This window comes from Ictidomys tridecemlineatus, chromosome 4, assembly GCF_052094955.1.
Source record: "Ictidomys tridecemlineatus isolate mIctTri1 chromosome 4, mIctTri1.hap1, whole genome shotgun sequence".
NCBI classification, from domain to species: Eukaryota; Metazoa; Chordata; class Mammalia; order Rodentia; family Sciuridae; genus Ictidomys; species Ictidomys tridecemlineatus.
This window is the reverse complement of record NC_135480.1, coordinates 155,526,322-155,549,408: the sequence shown is the minus strand read 5'-3', so window position 1 is coordinate 155,549,408 and position 23,087 is coordinate 155,526,322. Positions and strand designations below refer to the sequence as shown.

At 35.3% G+C, this 23,087-nt stretch overlaps 1 protein-coding gene across 15 annotated transcripts in view; it reads left to right on the top strand.

Moving 5' to 3' along the window:
- Mpdz (multiple PDZ domain crumbs cell polarity complex component) overlaps positions 1 to 4,303 on the top strand; it is a 149,903-nt gene extending 145,600 nt beyond the window's left edge. For all 15 annotated transcript variants that reach the window (XM_013359850.3, XM_078047642.1, XM_021728196.3 and 12 more), the window contains one exon: positions 1,556 to 4,303. In XM_013359850.3, coding sequence (XP_013215304.2) covers positions 1,556 to 1,702 — 147 coding nt within the window. In that variant the 3' untranslated portion in view covers positions 1,703 to 4,303. The remainder of the gene's footprint in view (positions 1 to 1,555) is intronic.
- The last annotated feature ends 18,784 nt before the right edge of the window (positions 4,304 to 23,087 follow it).

The following is a 23,087-nucleotide window of genomic DNA, read 5'->3' as shown; positions in this document are numbered from 1 at the left end:
TGACAAGTTTAATTTCATTGAATAAAATAGAAAGATTACTAAAAAGAATTTAAAGAGTATCCAGCAGCCTTGTCATTTATAATAAATTGATTATTCATAATTAAGGGATTTTATTTTTTATAAAGAAAAACATTTCTATCAAGAATATTTGAACAAAAATAAAGATACTGGGACACTGATGAAGCTATTCAAACAACCGAAACCCATATTTGATTGCTAAGGCATATTTATGTTCATAAGACATATATTCTCAGACTTACAAACTTGGACAAAATTTTTTACAGGAGAAAATCCAAAATTTCAAAATTTTATAGTGAAAGAAAGCAAAATTCATGCAAAACATGTTTAAAGATTTGACATAGAGGCTTTAGATTAATGCTATGGTCCTTTAATTTATGGAGGTTTTATTATATTATTTTGAAAAAAGTATTACTATTTTTAATTGGTTTAAAGTGCTTTAGCTTAATTTTTGAGATTTTTAAAAAAGCTATTGGTGTGTCCAAAAATACAAACAGCATTTGCCAGTGAACAGGAGAGTCATGCAGTCCTTTTCCTCAGACTAGGAACAATTTATTTAAGGCATGCTAGTGAGAACATATTTTAAGAATTTCATCATTATGGATTCCTCATTAAATTCTCCATATTTTAATCTTATATTTAATTGCATAATTGTCTTCTATAAGCATGCCTTAAGATGGGATTCTTTTTCAAACAACAATGTCTGTGTTTAATCTTTTTCATGTAGGGCCCATAGTAATATAAAGAATCCATCTACTCTTGGGAAGTAAGAACCAAGACAGCTTGAGCCGCCTTTTGAAAGTCACAGAAAGAGTTAGAATTAACTATGTATGTGCATGCATGTGCGTGCGCGTGTGTGTGTATATGTGTGTGTGTGTGTGTGAGACAGAGAGAGAGAGAGAGAGACAGACAGACAGACAGACAGACAGACAGACTAGGAATAGAATCCAGGGCCTCTCACATTCTGGCAAGAATACTGCCACTAAGCTATACCCCCAGCCCCAGCGATGGATTTTAATATCAGCGCTGGTACCTTATCATGTCCTAGTCAACCTAGACATGGGCTTTGTGCTTCTGCAAACCTTTTAGTCCTTGTATCCAGGTGCTGTGAAACTGATTTTATTCCTAGTTAATTTTGTGTCTTCTTTTTCTATAGGTCTTTACAGAATAGAAAATCATGGATTCTATGAAATCATTCCTACTAGGCAAATTCCCAAATATTCTTTATTAACTTGAATTTCTACCAACTGCTGTGCTGAATAGCGCCCCCCCCCCAAAAAAAAAGAAAAGAAGAAAAAAGAAATCTATCTATTGACTGCTAGATTCTCTCCCAAATTGTAATCTCAATACTAAAACCATTTAGGAGAAAGACCTCCTTTGTGTATGTTCATCATTGCTTAATATTTGTGGAGCACCAAGAGCAATGTGCTTGTACATGCAGAGCAATTTATATTCTTATTTAGATCTTTTTTTTTTTTTTCTGTTGTGTGAAGCTGCATTCTTTTGAGAAGTAAACAAGTCTACTTTATAATTGCAGGGAGCAGCCTCAGAAGATGGACGTCTTAAAAGGGGTGATCAAATCATTGCTGTCAATGGGCAGAGCCTAGAAGGGGTAACCCATGAAGAAGCAGTGGCCATCCTCAAGCAGACAAAAGGCACTGTCACTTTGATGGTTCTCTCCTGAATTGGCTGCCTGAACTGAACCAATCCAATCCCTTGCTTACCTCCCACTATAAGAATGGAAGTGGTCTGTGGATAATTGATCTTGTGGATGACTTTTCCTATATTGTATTCATGGGTTATCCAAAATTATAGGGAAAAATAACATTTAAGTTTGTTTTTGTAGTGTGGTTTTATTGCTGACATCTAAACATCATTTTTTTCTTTCCCCTTGTATTTTGTGAACCTAAACTCAAAAGAGGAATAATATTTGTGTATGGAAATCCAGTTTTTCTTTTAAAGGTATTCAAAATTTTGTAGTCACATGGATAAAAATTATGTATCAATCTCATTAATAGAGAATAACAATTCTAAATCTAACCAAAAAAAAGTGACTTCAGGAAATTCACTTTTAGTTTGAAAAGTGAAGAGTTATAGTAAATAAGGAAAATCTTAGGAGAGTTTTTTTTAAAAAAGGACTTAATTCAGCAATCTGTCTCTTTTCCCTACCCCAAACTAAGAAAAAAAATCTAATACTCTTAGTATTTAAAAGTTCTGAACATTATAAAATACCATATCTCCTCACCTCTAATGTAAACATATATTTTTGCTGCTTAAATTGTGTTCTGTGATTGAGTAAATAGCAAATATATGGAGCAATGTTCCTAAGTTTTATAAAGGAATCATATTTAAAGCACATCTTGATGTTCATTTTCATTTTTTGACCTGTTATAAAATATTCTCATGTTGCTGTAAGTAAAGCAATGATGTTACCCCACATTGACTGGTTTTTCTAGAGAACAACCAGGCTAATCATGGAAGAATGTAAAAGGGTCCCAGAATCTTTTAGTGCTGTTTTCAACAACTGATGCAATACTGAAAATGTGTTTATGCGCTGTGCAGTTGTTTTTCAATTAGTATTACTCCTAATGACAGAGAAAAAAGCAATGTGTTAGTAATTATTTTGGTTGTATGCCCTTAGTAAATTGATAGAAAAATTAAGGGGATTAACATAACTTCATTTCATTGCCTTATATTAACATCTTATAATACAATAGTTTTAGACTAAGGGAAACAGATGGAGCTGTTTATTGAGACAACTGGCAAGGAATTATCATGTGTTCATTCCCATTTTAGAGCGTGAAACTCCTACATTAGACTATATAAAGTCACTTTAAATATTATATTTGTAACAGAAGTAGTGTACAGATATTTTATTACAGCATTCTTGTGTAAACGCATAATTAAAGTGAATAAATAAGAAGAAATTTCAGTGGTGCACAAATAAAAAAGCAAGAATTTCTGTTTGCTTACTGTCTGTACTGAGGGAAAGGTTTATTATTTAAGACTTACTATTTAAAAATTGATTTCTATCATGTCTAATAGCATGTATCATATCCACGGATGCAATTAGAAGAAATATGGACAATGTCATTATGGAAAACTCCATATTTTTTACCTCCACAATATTTTTGAGCACTAAACATTCATGGACTCCTAGGAAGAGAAGTCCCTGTGTGTTTTTCCAGGGTACTATTAATGCAATAATATTGGAAGTTATTCTTAGATTAATAAATAGCTAAAGTGTATTCAGAGAGAAAAATCGTAATGAAAATTATTTATTTTAATAGATATGAAAAGTCTGATTTACACACTGATCAAAGAATTGGGAAATCTTTACTAGTTCTGTCCCCAAATTAGCCAGTAAGAATATACATTCCCTCAGATTTATCTCATCTGTAAAATAATAATTGTTTCATCAGAAAATTTCTATTTAATTCTAAAATGCAAGAAAATATTTTTTATAAGAATTTAAGAATTCTGTGCTTCTAGTCCATATAAAAATAAATGGAAAAAACTACACACCTAGTGCAACAATTTGGGAGATGTATTCCTCAACCAATCATTGTAAATTGAGGTGCTTAATGTAAAAAAATCAGTTTACTATTTCAGTGATATATCCATTTTCTTAGCCACCACTTAGGGCCTTCCCTTATGAAGCTATGCCAGGATTCTTTGGTGGTAGGCCACTGAAAGCTAAACTGACCACTTTTAGAAGTTTAAACTAGCAAAAATGTTTATAGAGGACTCTGCATACTAACACTGTGTGAGGGAAAGTAAGCCAGTTGAATTGAAGTTTGAGTAAATATGTGAAAGAGACTCCAAAAAAGAACCCAATGGACATCTGTCCTAGCTTAAACAGTATTCTCCCAAAATTCATGTCCACCTGGAATCCTAGAATGTGACCATTGGTCATAGGGTCTTTGCAGAAGTAATTATTTATGGTCATTGTGGGATAGAGTGTGTCCTGTCCCATGACTTGTAGCTTTATAAGACTGTATGAAGACACAGAGACAAAGACAAATGAGTAATTGTTAATATCATTGAGAAGTAAGATTTTCATCATACAAGAAAGGAAGTACACAGAATGTAAGATCAATAAAACAATTTATAGTCCTGAATTAAAAAACAAAACAAACAATGATGGCAAAGAAATATGCCAAGGAACACCTGGGGCCACCAAAGCTGGAGAAATAAGGATTCTTTCCCGGGGCCTGATGACACCTTGATTTCAGACTTCTGGCCTCCAGAACTTTGAGATAATAAACTCTGTTATTTTAAGCCAGGATGTTGTGGTATTTATTATGGATGGCATTTATTATGGATGCCCTGAGAAATTAATATTATATTTTTGTATCCTGAGCTACTGTCATTGTGCTGGGATAATAAGATATTATAAATTGCTATTGACACATGAAAAGAGAAAAGGGAGGAAGGAAGGTAGAGTTTAAAAGCAAAAGAGTATAGATTCATCGACATTGTAGAGAAATAACAAAGGCTTGTGTTTCCTATACTATTTCTTTGTGGAGTTTTCTGTGGTGAAGAAATAAAGTACTTGAGCAAAGAGTTTAAATAAAGACTCTTAATGTTGTGCCATGTATAAACCAAGACAGTGGATCATCCATAATGCCTACTGAGATTGATTGAGTCAAACTGGAAACTACTACAAGTTTCTGGTGGTGTTCCTCAACACTCCGAGGGATATAATGGCAGTGACAAAGTGTTTCATTTCAGCACTGACTTGATTCATGAAAGTGGGAGTAGCACAGCATCCGTATGTCAGAGCAGCAATGGAATTGGAGGCATAAAAGGATTAGGAGTCATGAGAGACAAGAAGACAAGAAAAAGGAGGATCATTTTTTTTTTTTTCCTCGCCAGAAGAACCTTGACAAAGCAGATTTCGATAGACATGAACAAGCAGAAGGGGGCTCTTTCTGCATTGAGATAGACATACTAAGCTGCCTTGGATTTGGTCAGCTCATTTGTTGTCTGGATGACAGGCAGTGATTTAGTGTCCCTCTTCAGATCTCCATCAGCCTGAAAACTTGAAAGAATGCCTGCAGAGAGACAAGAATAAACAGGTTTTTGGGGGGGGATTTTTTTTTGGGGGGGGGGGGGTTAAGGTGTGGGAGGGACCCTCAGAATGATCATCACCAGCTTTCAGCAGTCCTGGTGTGTTGTTTCATGTCTGTGATGTTCTGGAATGCATTTGATTCATGCAAAGATGTTTCTCAACTTCTGCTAGGAATTAATATTTAATTTTGCCATTTTCTAAAGAGAGCTAGTTGGAAGGCAGGATTGAATCCATTATCTTGAGAGAAAAATAGTTGATATCAAGAAAACTTCCAAATTAAAAGAGTGTGAAAGCTAAGGAAAATGTTCTTAAAGTGATTTTAGAAGTTTTCTGTATTGTCCATTTCAATATAAACTAGAAGAAATAATTTATATTTTATTTGTGTAAGCATTTTAATTGCCAGTTAAGTACTGAAAGTTTAGTAATAGGCCCTAGCAAGGAATTCTGTCAAGAAGGAGGCAAAGTTAGCCAGGCGCAGTGGTAATCCACACCTGTAATCCCAGCAGCTGGGGAGGCTGAGACAGGAGGATTGCAAATTCAAAGCCTCAACAAAAGCAAGGCACTAAGCAACTCAGTGAAACCCTGTTTCTAAATAAAATACAAACAGGGCTAGAGATGTAGCTCAGTGGCAAGTGCCCCTGAGTTCAATCCCTAGGACCTCCCCTGCAAGAAAGGAGGCAAATTTATGGTAATGAGCTCAGAATCACTACAGCTATTTCTTGACATTTTCATGAGTACCAGAAGCGCAGTCCATCACAAGATTGATGAGGCACCTGCTAGGAGCAGGCCCCTACTTGTTCTCTTCACACTAGACAAAAGACTGTGTCATTTGTGAATACTTTGTGATCCCTGCCCTACCCTCCTTTTCCTTATAAGCATATGTCCAGAAACAAACATACTTATCCTTGGACATTTTCTTCTTTGTTTTTTTTAAAAATTGTGCTTTTTCACCTGAATTTACCTTGAAATACTTGGCATTAAAAAATTCCATTCCCCAAATTTCCTTAACATCAAGTTACTTTACTGCCTTCAATAAAACTTAGATATATATTGATTTGGAAAATAAATAGATTATGTAAGGTTTTAATACCATACAGTAGAATAAGTTATCAAGAAATGGTTGTAGTACAGTTGTATGAGTACCATAAATGTAATACTTTCTTTAAATAGTCTTCAGTTTTCATTTCTGTCAGTTGTATCTTTTTCCTCTAAAGTTGGATGGAAATTAGCTTATACTAAACTTTCCAAAATTTCATTTGTTTTGCATACAACCTTCATCATGTTTCCCATATCCTTATATAACTATACTATTACTAAATATTTTTCTTTTAACTTAAATGGGCTATAAAGAGAAGTTATCTCTCACTCCTTTGCATGGAAAACCAATATAGTTTGCCATAAATACAAAATAGCTATGAGCAAATGCTCATAAACTTTCTCAAGATACTCTTGTTTACCAAGGGTCAGAATTTCATAACCGAGGGCTGCTCTCTTTGTTAGAAAGGGAGATTTTCCTGTGGTAGCATGGTGTTGACATCTCTTTGGAAACTCTTCCTTGGACTTATTAGAACTGGAAAGTTTTTTTTTTCCTTATGTAATCCTACATACATTAGGATACATATAGTCCTAAAATGATGATTTTTAGGACTACCTAAAATGATGTACTTCCTCCATTATACCAAAATCATGAAGGTTTTGCTTTTCTAAAATATGAAAGCTACCAGATTCCTATCCTTAAGAGTATGCTTACTTATAGAATTACTATTTTGTTTATAAGAATTTAACTAAAATCAGAATTGGGTCATCATGTCCAGTATTTTAGTCTTGGCAATCTTGAGTTTGAAATAAAGGACAAATGACAAAATTAATGGAGTAAAATTAATGTTGTGGTAATATTAAATAAAGCTAATGCCTTTTGCACCTGGAGGGCTATACAGATGGCAGGCATACCTAATTATGCACCCTGCTGCCTTTAAGTATACTGATAAAATCTCTCAACTGACTTTAAAATATGTTAATGCACCAGCTCCTGAAAGATTTAGTAAGGCAACCCAGTACACAGAAAAACATTCTTACATTTTTATTTTTTAAGGGAAAAAATCGTAATTCTATAAGTTAAATAATTTAAGATTTACCTATTTTTTAAAAACAAATTATTACAGTTATTAAGTCCATTAGTCCCATTAGAAAAAGGTTATTCTCAATCCAGTTAGAAAGTACTTAACGTAAGTTTACATTTTTACTTACTGCACATCAGATAAAAAAGAATAGAATCCTAAATTAGTTGATTTGATGTCTCTAGATATAAATTGCATTGGTAAATTATTGCTCATATAGATTAGATAGAAATTCATTCAATTATTTTTAAAATTTTTTATTGGTTCTTTTTAATTACACATGATAGTAGAATCTATCTTGATAAAATTACACAAGCAATTATTCTAATTAGGACCCCATTCTTCTGGATGTACGTGATGGTGGGATTCACTTAGGTGTGTCAGATTCATCCCTCTATCTTTCCTATTCCTATCAACCCCTCGCTTCCTTCATTCCCCTTTGTCTAATCTCATTCAATTCTTTAAGAAGTAATGCTTCTTTAGGAAATTATAGTCCAGACATAGTGATGCAGGCCTACAATCTCAGTAACTTGGGAGGCTGAAGCAAAAGGTTCGCAACTTTGAGGCTAGCCTTTGCAATTCAGGAAGAACCTTAGTAACTTTTCAAGACCCTGTCTAAAGAATACAAAGGACTAGGGATATATCTCAGTGGTAGAGCACCCCTGAATTCAATTCCCAGTGCTCCCCCCAAAAAAGAAGAATGTTGTTATAGTTATATGTATAGATAATATATTTTGCTAGAAGAATTTCCAACAAGAAGATGGAGTTTTAAAATTTATTGTGAATTCTCTGTGTTTAGAGATGTGAATCTTCCTTTTGCTGCAGTGAGACGTGCACTTAGGAGCACAATCAGCCACTTCTACTTTTGAATTCAGATGATTTTTTAAAAATATTTTTTAAAATAATATTTTTTATAAATATTCTATCATTTTTTATATTTATATTTATATTTATATTTATTACTTACATTCTTAAAGAATGAATAGTATGGTTTGGATTTTGAGTGGCCCCCAAAGACTATGTGTTAAAGGCTTGGTAACCAGCCTCTGGTGCTTTTGGAAGGTGGTAGAATGTTTAGAATTTGGGACCTATGAAAAAGAAGGTCTGATTGTTGAGTATGTGCTGTAGAAGGACCGATCTTCTCCTCTCTTTCTCTTTAAGGTGAGCTGTTTCTTCTGCTTTGTACTTTTGCATGATGTTCTGCCTCTCCACAGGCCCAAAGACAAGGTTGTCAATCAGCCTTGAACTGAAAGCTCTTAAACAATGAGCCAAAATAAATCTTTTCTTCTTATAACTTGCTTATCTTATTAATCATTTACCATAAATACAAAATAACTTTGAGCAAAGGCTCATAAAGGAAAAATTCATAAATTCTATCAAGATACTATTTTCTACTATGGGTCATAATTGAGACCTGTTCAGTCATAGAATCAGAATGCTAGCACAGTGGTAAACTCTGATTCCCTTTTAGGTGCATTTTCCATCAAAACAGGAGATCTCGGGTCAAGTATTTATAAAAAGATATCAGTTCATTTTTAAGAACAAGTGGCTTATTTTTAGACTAATAAGCATATAATTTATTCACATTTTATTATTTAATATTAGGGCTAAAATATAAATTATACATTTAAAATTTTACATTTGTAATAGTTGCTGCCATTTGGATAACATACTATCAACCCATTCATCAACACTTATTTATAGGTATCTGATTATTATTCTTCCTATTCAGTAGTTAATTTTTTTTCTAAAGCTTTTTTTTTTCTGTCTACAGGTATTTAGGTAATGAAGTTACCATGGTCTCATCCTATACTTTGCCTTTTATGTGTCACTTAATGTCAGTCATATCTGATAAATGTCTTCTACTAAAGGAACTATAGATTGGGACTCTGTATAGGATTCTAGATCTCAAGACTGTGCTTCATTTGTGCCCTGGCCTGGTTCCTGGCTAGAAGACAGCTGAGATCTCTGAGCCTTGGCCTCCTTTGTTAGTAAAATAGGGTTACTAACATCTTCCTCACATGACTGTTAGCATCAAATGGGAAGAAATGTCTGCACATGAGAATGCTGATAAAAGATAGAAATAACATCACTGTTACAAAAATCAATGCAAATGAAGGACTGTGGTACATCTAGCGAAATCGTGGGAGTCATCTGAAATGAAGTGTGCTAAAACCACCATCAATTTACATCCCAACTTCCAAAAGAAACTTGTAAAGTACCTTCCTACTCTCTCATTCTAGATATTTTCTCATACTTGCTGCTAGAAAAAGAAGCTAAGACAAAACAGTTCCAGAAGAGCTAAGAACTGGTTACTGATCTGAATGTACTACTCTTTAGTATTTAAAATAAGAACTAGTTTAGATTGCAGTTACCTAAACCTAGTGAGAGCTTTCATCATTAACTGAACCTCCAATGCTTTCTTAATAAGCCAAATATTTAGCTTTAAAAGTAAATGGGAAATTGTACAATATCCACCAGTCACATTATCCCTCCTCCAGTCTTCTTTGTATTAAATTAATTGAGTAGATTCCATTTTCATCTCCTTTTAGGCACAGCCTCTTTTAAAAAGGAGTGAAATACAGGAAATCAGCTTGTTAGACCGGACAGTCTTCTAAAAGTTAGTGAGATCAGACTCTGTCAAAGGCCTCTTATTAGACAGTATTTCTTAAATTGCATGTTTGGTTTTGTTTTTGTTTTGGTGATGGGATAGAAACTAAGTAAATTGGGAAACATGTAAAATGATTAAGTTTTCAAATCTTTTTGTTTCCACAATATCTTTATTTTTATGTGGTGATGAGAATTGAACCCAGTGCCTCACACATGCTAGGCGAGTGTACTACCACTTAAGCCACATCCTCAGCCCTCAAATCTTTTAATTTAAGAGAATCAAAAGAAAGAAACTTTCTGAAGAGGATTTCTGCCCGGTGAGCACACTTGACCATAACAGAAGCTTGAACATTCATACTGTATGAAACTCAAGTTAGGGTTGGGAGAACTGAGCTTCTGTTTAGGACACTACAGCAGACTTTTCTTGGGGTGGACTGCAAAGGTGATGTCCTGTCCATTAGCAAGTGCAAGGGTAGTACACATTGGCCTCACTTCCAGGTTTGTACATTAGATGGGGTAAATTTGTAAACCATTCTTAGTCCTCACTTGGTGGCAAATGTTTTATGACATTTTAAAAAAGAAATCATACATTTCAAATTTGGGGAGATGGTGAAAGTCTAAGAATCACTTTTAAGTGTGAAAGAATTGAGAACCCAAAGAATCCATGCATGTAGCCAACTGTGGGGAAGATACATATACATATGCATGGGTGGACGTAGCACTGGAAAGTTCTAAAGCATGAAATTCTTTAGTATGTTTTCCTTTTTGAGCCATGGACCATACTTTTTGAGTGCAAGATACACTTACCATGATTTTGCTACATACAGAGCTTATTTAATTTCAACTTTCAAATGGAAAAAAAAGGAAAAGGTTACGAAAGTACCTTAAATTTCTATATGACTATTCTGAATACTGGAGAGATTAGAGACTTGAATTGCTGAAGAATTTTAATAAGATTGTGGAAAATGTTTCAGATTTGAAGGGAGAAATATGGAATTAGATTCACAAATAGGATACTTAGTTACTCTAAATATTTTTTTTCAAGGGGATAATATTTTCCCCCAGGGTTTTAAAAGTCAAAATATATAATGAATGTGAAAGCATTTAAAGTTCTACATAAGCACTGGCCATTATTACATATTAATTCAACCATGCATTCATGACTTTTGATTAAAAGCCATCAAACTGACAGGATACTGTCATGGTCCCATTATACAACTCTAGAAATGACATAACACCATCCAAAATTTTTGTGTAGGATACAGGCAAAAAAATAAACTTCTCAGACCAAAGAACACTCTGCTTAGCAACTCAGAAATAGTACTTTATTATAAGTAACATATATTCATATAATATGATTTATATATCATATGTGTGTATGTGTGTGTGTGTGTGTGTGTGTGTGTGTGTGTATCGTATAGCTATAGATAAGGTTGGTATAATGTGAAGTGGGTTAAGTTTTCGAATGGGATGACAGTCCATGAGGAGATGTGCTGGTTGCTTCTGAATTGGTTAAGATTAATAATCCAGAAAATTTTTTGTATGTAAACAGGATGAGGTGGCACCTGGGGGTCATCTGCCAGTGGTTGTTTGTGTTTTAATTTTTGTTATGTGCAGTTCTAAAGATAGAACCCAAGGCCTTGTGTATACTAGGCAATCATTCTACCATTAAACTACACCTGCAGCCCTTTTCGTGCTTGTTTTGAGACAGTCTTCCTAAGTTTCCCAGGCTGGATTGGCCTGAGATTTGACTGACGGTTTCAACATACATTCAACAACATGAAAATCTTGTGATGGTTTAGTTCATACCTATTAACTGATTAACTTTCTTCATTACTTGTCTTTCCCATTGTCTGACCCTTGTGATTAAATTTACGACTTCACAGAATTTTTCATGTATATATATATACATTTATATCACAATAGATCCTCTAAAGAAAAAGCCTTCACTCACTCTTATCATGACCTTTCTATCATTTTTATCATCTCTGTGTCTTGGACTTAGCCATGACATAATAGATGTTTGCATCATGTTGCTTTGTCTACATTATGGCCTGAAACTATACTATAAGTGATATTACACAAGAGTTTTACTCAAAAATGGGATGACCCAAAAATGGGTTGGCGTGAGATTGGGAAAGAGGAAAGAAAGGAAGAAAAAATGAAAAGAAGTTGGTTTAGAGGAAGTGGGAAGATCATTAGCCTTGAGTCTATTCTTACAAGATTTTTACCATTGAGTATAAAAGTTAAACATGGACTTTCAGTGGGCTGGTCAATCTAGTAATTCTAAGTTTTAGATGAAAAGCAGAATTTATAAAATTTCACATACAATTACTAAGAGCTTCATAAACATTTGCTAAACAATGAATGTGAACTAAGGATTATAAATAAATACATGATAAAATCACCTGGGGACAGACTTGGAAAAAAAGGAAAAAGAAACCAAGAATGATGCAAAAGGGGACTGCTGCTAGTTTATATCTTTTCTTTTAATTCTTTCCAATTTCTTTTTTTTTTTAACTTTTGAGTTTAGGAAAATGAGACTTAGAGAATGGTAGTGAGTTATGGGTTTTTTTCCACATACTGAGAAACAGAAAAAAATGTGCAAGGTCCCCAGCATGTGAAGGTCAGAAATCAACTGTTCCTTATTTCTGCAAACTTTGCAGTAACTGAGGTTTAGTGGGTAGCTTCCATGTGAATGCAGAATGTCTGAGTAAATACAATGCTATTTTAACCATTTTGAAATGTAAACTCTTGTTAATCAAAATAGAAAATGTGTGACGTGTACCTTACTTAAACAAACCCACTTTCTAAACCAGGTATTGGGAAAACAATAGCCCTTTCTAGAAATTAACATTTTGGCATTATCTCCTTGACTTTTACTTTGGGTAACATTAATGATAATCAGAATCATTCAAACCAATGGCACCATTTAATACCATGCAATTGGAAAAGAGTATTTCCTCTGTCCTTTAGTCTATGAAACATCTGAGGTCCCTTGAGAAGCATCATGACAGATGGCATGAGATGCAAAACTGAAGTAAAGCCAAAATCTAGACATTCCAGATGACATTAGTTTTCTGGATTAAATTATTAAGTAAATTGACCCAATCTCATGAATATTTCTCTTATGTGGATTTGGCTTAAAATATACTAAAAATAAAGTTTAAACAAAAAACCGAACAAGAGGGCAATGAATTTTATTTTTGAATTGCTAACCAGAGTTCTCTTTGGTCTAGGAGTTTACTGTTATTACAATTTTTTTTTTACCTGTATCCTATATGAACATTCTGAACAGTGTTTTGGTGTGGATCTTAAATGTCCATCAAAGGTTCATGTGTTGAACGCTTGGTCCCCAGCTGATGTTGTACTTGAGAGGTGGTAAAAACTTTAGGAGATGAGGTCTAGTTGAAGAACTGTGTCACTCACTATTCAATCACTTTTGTTTTCTTTGGTGCCTTTTAAAGTCTCCCATACACATCATGTTTATAAGGTAGAGCTGGCATTTAAGAATGAAAGGCTGGTTTTCATAACCATAATGAATGGTTAAATCAAAATTTATATTCAAAGAAGGATAGTCTAGCAACCAAAAATAAAATTTAAATTTTTATTTAATTTATGAATTTAATGTATAAAATCATAGCTGTTATGCCCTTAAACCTTTTCAAAAAGTCTTTTGATTTCTGTCTGGTCTTAAACTTTCCCCATCCAAAGAACAGGTTAATATCTACATTCCCTTGTCTGTTTATTCCCAGTTTTTCTTCTGTCTTCAAATGGGAAACACATTTTCCACTTGCCAGGCATGTCAGGCTGACCCCAGAACTCCAACAACTCCTTGCCTATCACAGAGGGAAGAAAGAATAGCTCTAAGAAATGTAGTTCTTCTCTAACTCTGACCACTTTTTATCATAAAAATGAATGATAGGAAGGAAGGAAGGAAGGAAGGAAGGAAGGAAGGAAGGAAGGGAGGGAGGGAGGGAGGAGGGAGGGAGGAGTAAATTAGCTCTGCCTGGAAGATGTCACATTAGATGAGTATGAAGTTGTTTTAGTCAGCTTTTTCGCTCCTGTGACTAAAAGACCTGACAAGAACAATTGTAGAGGAGGACAATTTTATTTGGGGGCTCATGGTTTCAAAGGTCTCAATGCAAAGACAGCTGGCTCCATTCCTCAGGGCTCCAGGTGAGGCAAAACAACATGGCAGAAAAGTGTGGTGGAGGGAAGTGGCCCACGTGGTGGTCAGGAAGCAGAGAGAGACTCCACTCAACAGATCCAAAATATAAACATCAAAGCTATGCTCTTGGGCAGGGATGTAGCTCAGTGGCAAAGCATCTGCCTTGGGGATCTACCTGCTCAGGCCACACCCTCCCCTCCCTCAGTTACCACTCAGTTAGTCCCATCAGGGGATTAATTCTCTGATTGGGTTAAGACTCATATTCCAATCATTTCTCCTCTAAACTTTCTTGCACTGTCTTATACATGGAGCTTTTGGGGGACTCCTCACATCCAAACCATGCCAGAAGTAGAGGCACGTGGCATGATTATATCTTAAAATGCAAATACATGTCTTTTCTACACCCTCCCACTTGATCAAAGGGTCAGTTTTCTCTTCCGCAACTCACTCTGAAACATAAGCAACATTTTCAAAGTAGCCTCTGTAAAAAAATATCTGGGTCCTTCATGCACAGTGCTTCCATTCCCTGTGATTTACATATGGTTGGATGTTCCCCGAGGATTCATGGGTTGGAAGCTTGGGCCCCAGCGCAGTGGTGTGAAGAGGAGGTGAAACTTTGAAGTAGAGCTTAGAGGGAAGTAATCAGATCTGCCCTGGGAAAGCATCAGTGCAGTTCTCCTGAGAGTGGTTAGTTCTGGCAAGAGAGCTCTTATAAGAAAGAGTCTGACTCTCCCTGGATCTTCTGGCTTCCTCTCTTGCTGCGTAATCTCTCCCTCCTTCATTCATTGCTCCTGCCACTGTGATGCCATCTGTTATGAAGACTTCACTAGAGCAGAGCCGAGCAGATGTCCTGCCCTTCAACCTCCAGGTCCGAAAGCTAAATATAAAACTCTGTTCTTCATATGTACACAGCTCAGGCATGGTGGTTGAGGAGAGAAGTTAGAAAATATTTTACCACTGCTTTAGCTAATGGTTAGACTCTCTGGATCCAAATCAGGTTGCTAAGAGGAGAATTTTCCACCCCTTGAATTGCAGGGATAGTTTAGCAGTCCCATTCTCTCCAAGGCAGTAGGAATGATCACTGCCAGAGAAATAGCCCTGTTTCTCAGGGTCTGTCCTGAGCAGAGACACAAAGGGAGAGAGTTTATTCCCAGCCTGCAACTTATAGATCTTTCTGTTCTATTTCTCTCAGAGCGTTCACGGTTTTGTCCTTACCCTTGCTCTTGATTGCCTGTTTTGATCTTCTTGGTTAGTTCCCTTCCCAGAGATGGTACTTCAGTTCGATGGGATTCAGGACACACCACCCCAAAATCTAGCTCCTTGGCATACTGAATATTTTAAGCTGAAAGAATTTGAGAAACATCAAGTCCAGGACTTTCCAAACTTCCTCTGAAGCTGGTCATAAGACTTTCATGTGGGAGGTGCTCTCACCTCATTTCTGGAGGAAATGAGCATTCTTATCTCTAGGAAAAAGGGGGCGCTCCAAGAGGAATCTGACAAACAGGCTATGTTTTCCCCAGTTTTCTACTCATAAGCTCATATTCCTTTTGTACTCCTAAGTATTCATCAAATCTAGTAGAAAAACACTCAGGGTTAACCATTTTTTCAGGTCTTCATTTCCTTATGAAGGCTCCTGAGCCACATAAAACGTACGAAATAAATGTGCTTGCTTTTCTCTTATTAATCTGTCTTTCATTACAGGGGCCCTAGCTGAGAACTTAGAAAGAAGGGGAAAAATATATTTTCTGCTCCCACAGATCCAAAACACCTACTCTCCCTAATGCCTAGGCACTGCCTTTGCATTTTAAGTGTAGCCTGCTCTAGGTTTGTCATTGTTGGCATCTGTCCATGCTTTGAGTGAAATGCCCCTCTGCGGTGTCTCTTTTCTTCTTGCTGTCTCTCACTGTCCAGGCTGGGAGTGCAGCTTGCTGTGACGCCTAGTATATCTGGACTAGTCCATCTTTCTAAGTGAGTGGGTCCTCCTGCCATTTCACTGGTGGTGCCTTTCTGGTGCTTTTTGAGGTGCATTCTCACCCCAAAATATTTAACCCAGAAAATGGGTTAAAATATTTATAATTGCATGAACAAATAAGTATTACAATGTTGTATTCTAATAAAATGAAGTAACATAGAAAAACATATTTAGGGTGTGTTGGATGCTAGTGTTTGAAGAAAACCAAGAGCAAGATGGAGTAAACACAGAGATTTTTGAAGACAAATCTTGGGTATATTCAAATGCTCTCAAAATGAACAGTAGCGGATCTTTATGAATCCTAACTTTACTTCCACAGGTGTAGCTTATATTTCCTTTAACCTACGTGTATCCTAGACAAAGCCCTTCTGTATCAGTTGTACAATCTTGCTCATATTTGTCTCAAGCTCCTTATTGCATAGAAAAGTAAGTCCATATTTTTTGCTTAGTATTAGGGGCATCTACAACTTGACTTAAGATTTTTTAGTCTAATTCCCCATTGTGTTCTGATAAGCTCTGTTCTTTTCATTCCTTTTACCATTTTCTGAACATGATTTGCATTTACTGAACTCTATGTTGTATTTATATTTACATTTTTTAGAAGGATCCTTTCATTATCATATCCCTGGTCCAGTCATCCTTCAAGGATCACCTCAAAGATCCTATACTTGACAGAACTTTCTATTTAATGAGCTAATGTGTTTAAGTGCTTCTCATGAAAAGTACATATAATATAATGTGATATTATATAATATGAATTACTTCAGAAAATAGTAGCTACTATCAATCAGAGTTTATTTTTCTTATGTTCATAAAATTTTATCTGGCATTGGATTTTCAAATATTTTACATACTACATTAATTATTAAGGATATAAAATCTTTATCCCCAAAATAAAATGTTGAAACATTGATTAAAAACAGATAATGAGATTTGTTTTGACAGGCCTATCAAAAACGTCGACTATAGCAATATATTGTAAATCTTCACTAGGTGTCGAATACCATTCTCCAAATCTATTTGACCAAAAATATCTGAAGAGACTAAAGTTTGAGGAATTTGGGGGAAACAGACATTCACCTCACCAAATTTTGATCTGATACAATGATTAAGCTATATATTCTATTCCCCAACAAATGCAGAGTTTCTGCACAGGACTAGGTCTTATTCAGTTTTTTTTTTTTTAATTCTCATAACAGCTATATTACATAGAAAGCCATGATGCATGCATTTTTGTTCTTTTAAAGATAACTGTGTACAACACACACACACACACACAAGACACACACACATACACACACACACACACACACAGATTTTTTTTTCCCCTGTAGAATTTGGATAAGAGTTGAAAGCAAAGAAAGTGTTCATTATTTTTAATGAATTAACTGAGTTTTGAGTGGTGAAGAAAAAACTCTGCACAACATCCAACATATAGGAAGCATAAAACTGTAGAGGGAAATATTGGGTCAGCTTTTGGCATATTCACAAGTTACAGCAAAATAAGTTAGTTGATGTTGGAAGGTTAGGGTGTAGAATACAAACCAGTCCTTTAATGGTCAAATGTGTTTCTAAGCTGGCTATTCTTATATCGTACATTCTTGAGCATGGGTGTATTTTTATATTCCAACTATCTATCATCTCCCTAGCTTGATAAATTTGACCAAAATATTGGTCATATACTATGTCCAGCAATGCTATGATTCCAAACTAAATAAACTAAACCATTGGGCCTGGAAATTCTTGACTTTCATTAAGATTAAAAACTTCAAATCAGGAAAAATGTAATCCAAACTCCTACTTTTATAGATGAGTCATTTTCAGAGTTTCCAACAGTCTCTTGTAAAACTGGGTTCAAAACTCAGGTTTTCTGACGATGAGTGATTCTTAATTTAACACAAATGTTTGAAAGTTATATTTTTAAAAGAATTCAATACTTAACTTGTGATGTTATTTTACCATGTTAATTTAATTAAAGAAAATTAGCCAAGCATTGATCACCTACACTTTAATCTAGAGTGAAAGAGATTAATGAATAATAGTTAATGATTATTATTAATTTATTGAGTTTTACTTGCAAAAATTCAGGCATTAAGCCATTTGAGTTCACAGTCATCAATAAAAACAGACCTCCTGAAGGAAGCTACTTGAGAGATCTTTTAGCTTCAGCTCTTTCTTCGACAGATGAGGAAGCTGCAGATGAGCAACTTGCTTAGCAAGTTCACAAATCTTTAAGTCATATTTATGATTTGGAGCTAATCTAAAACTTGCCTTTCCTGCTGATAGCAATATCAGGCAAATTCCCATATCAATTTATTATCATACAATTACCTACCAAATCTTGAAACACCTATAAATGCTATTTTGATTACTGTTGTGTTTACTATTGATAAAATAACATAAGTTCAATTAATGTCTATGCTCCTACAATAGTGATGGCAGTATCAAGTTATAAGACATAGCCATTTGGTGATAATTTAATATTGTGCAGCTTATAAAGTATGTGGACATGGTATAGTCATTTGAGGTATATGTGATTGCAAAGAAAATTCAATAAGTGGAAATGCATGGCAAATGGATAAATTTAGATTGGTGATGAACATCATGAAAATGTTTTGATGTTATTTTACAAAGAAGTCCCACTTAAGGGGAAATTTTAGAAATAAAAAATTAAGAATTCACTTTTTAGAGGTATAATAAATAGGTAGAGCAGATGAAGCAGCCTTACACCAAATTAAAATGTGTGGCCTACCTTAGGACGGTCGGTCACTCATTGAGCAGCCAGAGCTGGTTCCTGCACATGCAGTGCAACAGTGACACCACAGGGCCAGCTCTCTCCAGCTTGTTGATCTTTCAAAGTGTTAAAACGAAGTTAGATGCATATAAGAAATGGGGAACATTTAGGAAATGTGTAAAGGGTTATGAACTTCTTCTTTAGAACTTTCAATTTGGGGGAGGGATTTTTCCAGCAATAACTTTAGAGTGGGAATGTTTTCCTCAAATATATGAATACATAAATAAGGCAAAAAGGCTAATTGTGATGGATAAAGTAAAATTTGGTTATTCCTGATAACTTCAGGTACTATTTTCATTTGGTTAAAGACCTTTCCATTCCACTGAATTTCTCCAAGGGAGGGGAAAAAAAAGGGGGGAGGGGGAGAAAAAAAATCCACAATTTTTCTGGAGTCATACCACTAGAGGGCAGTGGAGTCTCATGCTATGTCTCCAATGAGCTGCATTACCCTCCCTGAAGACTACCCCAGCACATCCTTCTCATTGCCCATGAGTGACTAAATGGGCTTTTCAGAACAGGGTTCTTTCTTGTTTCTGAAGTATTAGAACATTAACTTTTCTAGGAACCTTGTACAAAAATAGTAAGTTATACCCTTTACCAGATTGGAGGATTTGATTATATCCCCCCTCCCTCCCCCTCCTTCTCTCTCTCAAATTAACTCTCATTTTGAAATGAATGGTTCAGGCAAAAAGCAGGTTATGGCCACAGACTTACCTAGTTATTGAAAAAATTGACATCAATCACTAAATTAATTCTTTTTTAATTATTTTATTTGTTCTAATTAGTTATACATGATAGCAGAATGCATTTCAATTCACGAAATTAATTCTTGAGAGAAGCCCCCCTCACAAAAATCCAATTTAATGTAGAATGGTATTAAAGCAAAAAAAAAAAAGGATCTTTTGATTCTAAACTAGACATTCTACATAAGGAACATAAAATAATATACACATAAAGTATTGATAAACGGTTGGATTTTCCTTAATATTACATTTTGTGCATAAATTTTCCACCACAGGATTAAATGTAAACTTAGATGGTCTCTTTGGCTTTGGCACACTTAGAATTAAATTTTTCTACAAATAGAAATGCTGTAGAGAAACAGTTTGAAGGAGCATAAAACCTCACATTGAGTTTTTTTTTTTTTTAAGAAAACTAAATTAGACATGGCTAGGCCTTAACCTTTATTTGTGAATAACTAACTATCCCAAAGAGCAATGCTAGGCATGAGTAGATACTCAACTTTTTAAAACAAAGTTATTATCTAGTGAACTTACTAAATTCCAGAACTTATCCCTGCCTGATAAGAGCCAAAGGTCTAAAAATTAATACATGTTACTCCTATCTCTAAGATGAATTAATTTTTAACACTCTTAGTGCATTTAACTAATTTTTGTTGAACTCTCTACCCTCCTCACATAAACACTGCATGGCATACACCGCCACCCCTCCACCATCACCACTGAATTATTCTGGAGTGGAATTTTTTTCCACATTTTTATTTGTGCATTATAATTGCACATAATGATGGGATTTGTTGTTCTATATTTGTACATCTACACAATATAATAATAGAATTTGGCCAATATCACTTCCCCAGCACTTCCCCCTCCTTCTCTACCTCCCCACCTCCTACCTACCACCTGGTCCTTTTCCTCTACTGATCTCCCTTTGATTTTCCTGAGATCTCCTCCCTGGTTCCCCCAGCCCCCCACACCCTTCTTTTTCTTTTTCCTCTCTAGCTTCCATATATGAGAGAAAAACATATGTCCCATGACCTTCTGAATTTGGCTTATTTCACTTAACATAATGGTCTCTAGTTCCATTCCTTTTCCAACAAAATGACATAATTTCATTTTTCTTTAAAGCTGAATAAAACTTCTTTTTTTGTGTGTGTGTGTGTGCATGTGTGTGTGCATGTGTGTGTGCATGTGTGCGCATATATACATACACACATACACAAAACACATTCATGCACTGGGACACACACATACTCTTTTTTGATTAATTCATCTGTTGATGAACACCTAGGCCAGTCCCACAGTTTGGTTATTGTGAATTGTGCTACTATAAACATGGCTAAGCATGTTTGCTGATTTTACTTATTTAGGATAAATACCAAGGGGGTATACCTGGCTCATACGGTAGTTCCGTTCCTAGTCTTTTGATTTCCATAGTGGTTGTACTAATTTATAATCCCACTAACAACATAAAAGTGTCCCTTTTTCTTTACATCCTTTCCAGCATTTATTATTATTTGTATTTTTATGACTGCCATTCTGACTGGCAGGAGATGAAATCTCAGTGTAGTTTTGATTTTCATTTCCCTAATTGTTAATGATATTGAACATTTTTCTATACATTTATTGGCCATTTGTATTTCTTCTTTTGAGATGTGTCTGTTTAATTCATGTGCTCATTTATTAATTGAGCTATTTGATTTTTTGGTGTTAAGTTTTTTTTTTTTTTAGTTCTTTGTATAATCTTGATTTTAATCCTCTGTCAGAAAAATGACTAGCAAAGATTTTCTCCCATTCTGTAGGTTCTCTCTTCATATTCCTCGGAGTGGAAGTTTTAAGCCAGCTTTGAAGTTATTGCAAACAAACTCACTGTCTCAAAGACAGTATTGGCAGTTACTGACTCAGATGATGGCTTTTCTACAAAATCTCTGTATGATTTTCCCCTGGTTGTTGGTTTTTTTTTTTTTCAGTGCTCATAAATAATCTTGGTCCTATGCCCCACTTGCACAAATTCACTCTGAAGATTTGCAAGGGATTTAATTCTGGACGCAGCCTAGGGCTTGACCAACTTCCTGAAAGACTTTGCAATAGGAACTTTTTAGAAAAAAAATATTCCTAGCTCAGTTTAGCTTTCTTCTTGATGTGCATGGATACTATTACTCATGCAATGGTTTGATTTATGTTGATCCTTCTTAGGGAACTACAAGGATGTGATATTAAGGAGATGGTGTACTCATATCAAAACAATCCAATAATAATATTTTAAAAGAGACTCCTTGGAAGACAGCCACCAACAATGGATTCTGACACATCTTTCTTAAAAATACTTTTGGCATTTGAAGCTAACCTCAAATATGTTATCTTTATTTCCTTGGAGCAAAAGAGAAATCCTTAGACCTCAAATCAGTCATTGGCATTTCAGATATGAAGACCTGGATTTGTAAAGTGACTTTTTCGGAAATAGAAACCTGTCAGAACTCCTGTTTATCTCATGAATATTGCCCCATCTGAATAAGATAATTTTCATTTGGCAACTTTTACTAAGGACAACTTCTTTTCAGGGGGTGGGGTGGGAGAAAGAGAAGGGGTCCTTTTCTTTCCTCAGGGTAAGATTATGCTTAAAAGAGATACTTGATAATGTTCAACTGGAAAGAGGATGACCTTAGTTAACCTGATGCTTCATCCAGTTTAACCAGTGTTCCAACTTGTACTGCTCTGCCAAGATTCCCTCGGTTGGACTTGAGGACCTGGAGAAAATAATCAATTAATCCCCTTTTCCTGTGCCATGATGTTATCCCTTACCCATATATTACCTGAAGCATTATTTTTGGATAGCCTCCCATTTGTTACTTTTCGCACAAGGTTTTGCTTTCTTTTGCTTATTATTTACTCAGCACTTATGATGACTTGGTTTTCTCATATACATCATACAATTCAAAATTCAAAACACTGCTTGGTGAGAACAGCCATCTCCATTTTACAGATGAGGGGTAAAAAGATAATGAAAATAAATAGTTTGACCAAGGTCACATGTTTTAAAAAGGGATAGAGTGATAATCAAAACCACACCTTTCTCCTTGATATCTACACTAGTGTTTGCCAAAACTGTAGCTGTGGCTATGTCCTAAGTATGTGTTGGGAGTGGGGTAAGTCTGAGTCTGAAAGCACAAGGCAAGTTAAAGTGTCAATTGCTACTAAATGAGAGCAACTGCAAAAACCTCCTACAGAGCTGGATACCTCCAGCCTGTACCCCAAGCCCAGCCACAAGGTTGCAGCTTGGAATGCCTCTATTCTGCTGGGGCCTTTAGACAGCAAGGTTGCACCATGATTCATGCCTAGTGTCAACCACACTGCAGCTGTTTTATAAAGCAGCACAACAAGTTTCAGCAACCCAGATCTTTATCTGCTTCAGCTGAAAAAGACTGAAAGGTAGATTAGGCTGCTTACATTCTAATCTGTTATATAAATGATTGTTTTGAAAGCAAACTGGCGTGTCTCTGGAAAGATTTTTTTTCTTCTTTTGATGCCCACTAAATCAATCAATATCTCTGTCTCTGTCTCTATCTCTGCACACACATACACATACACACA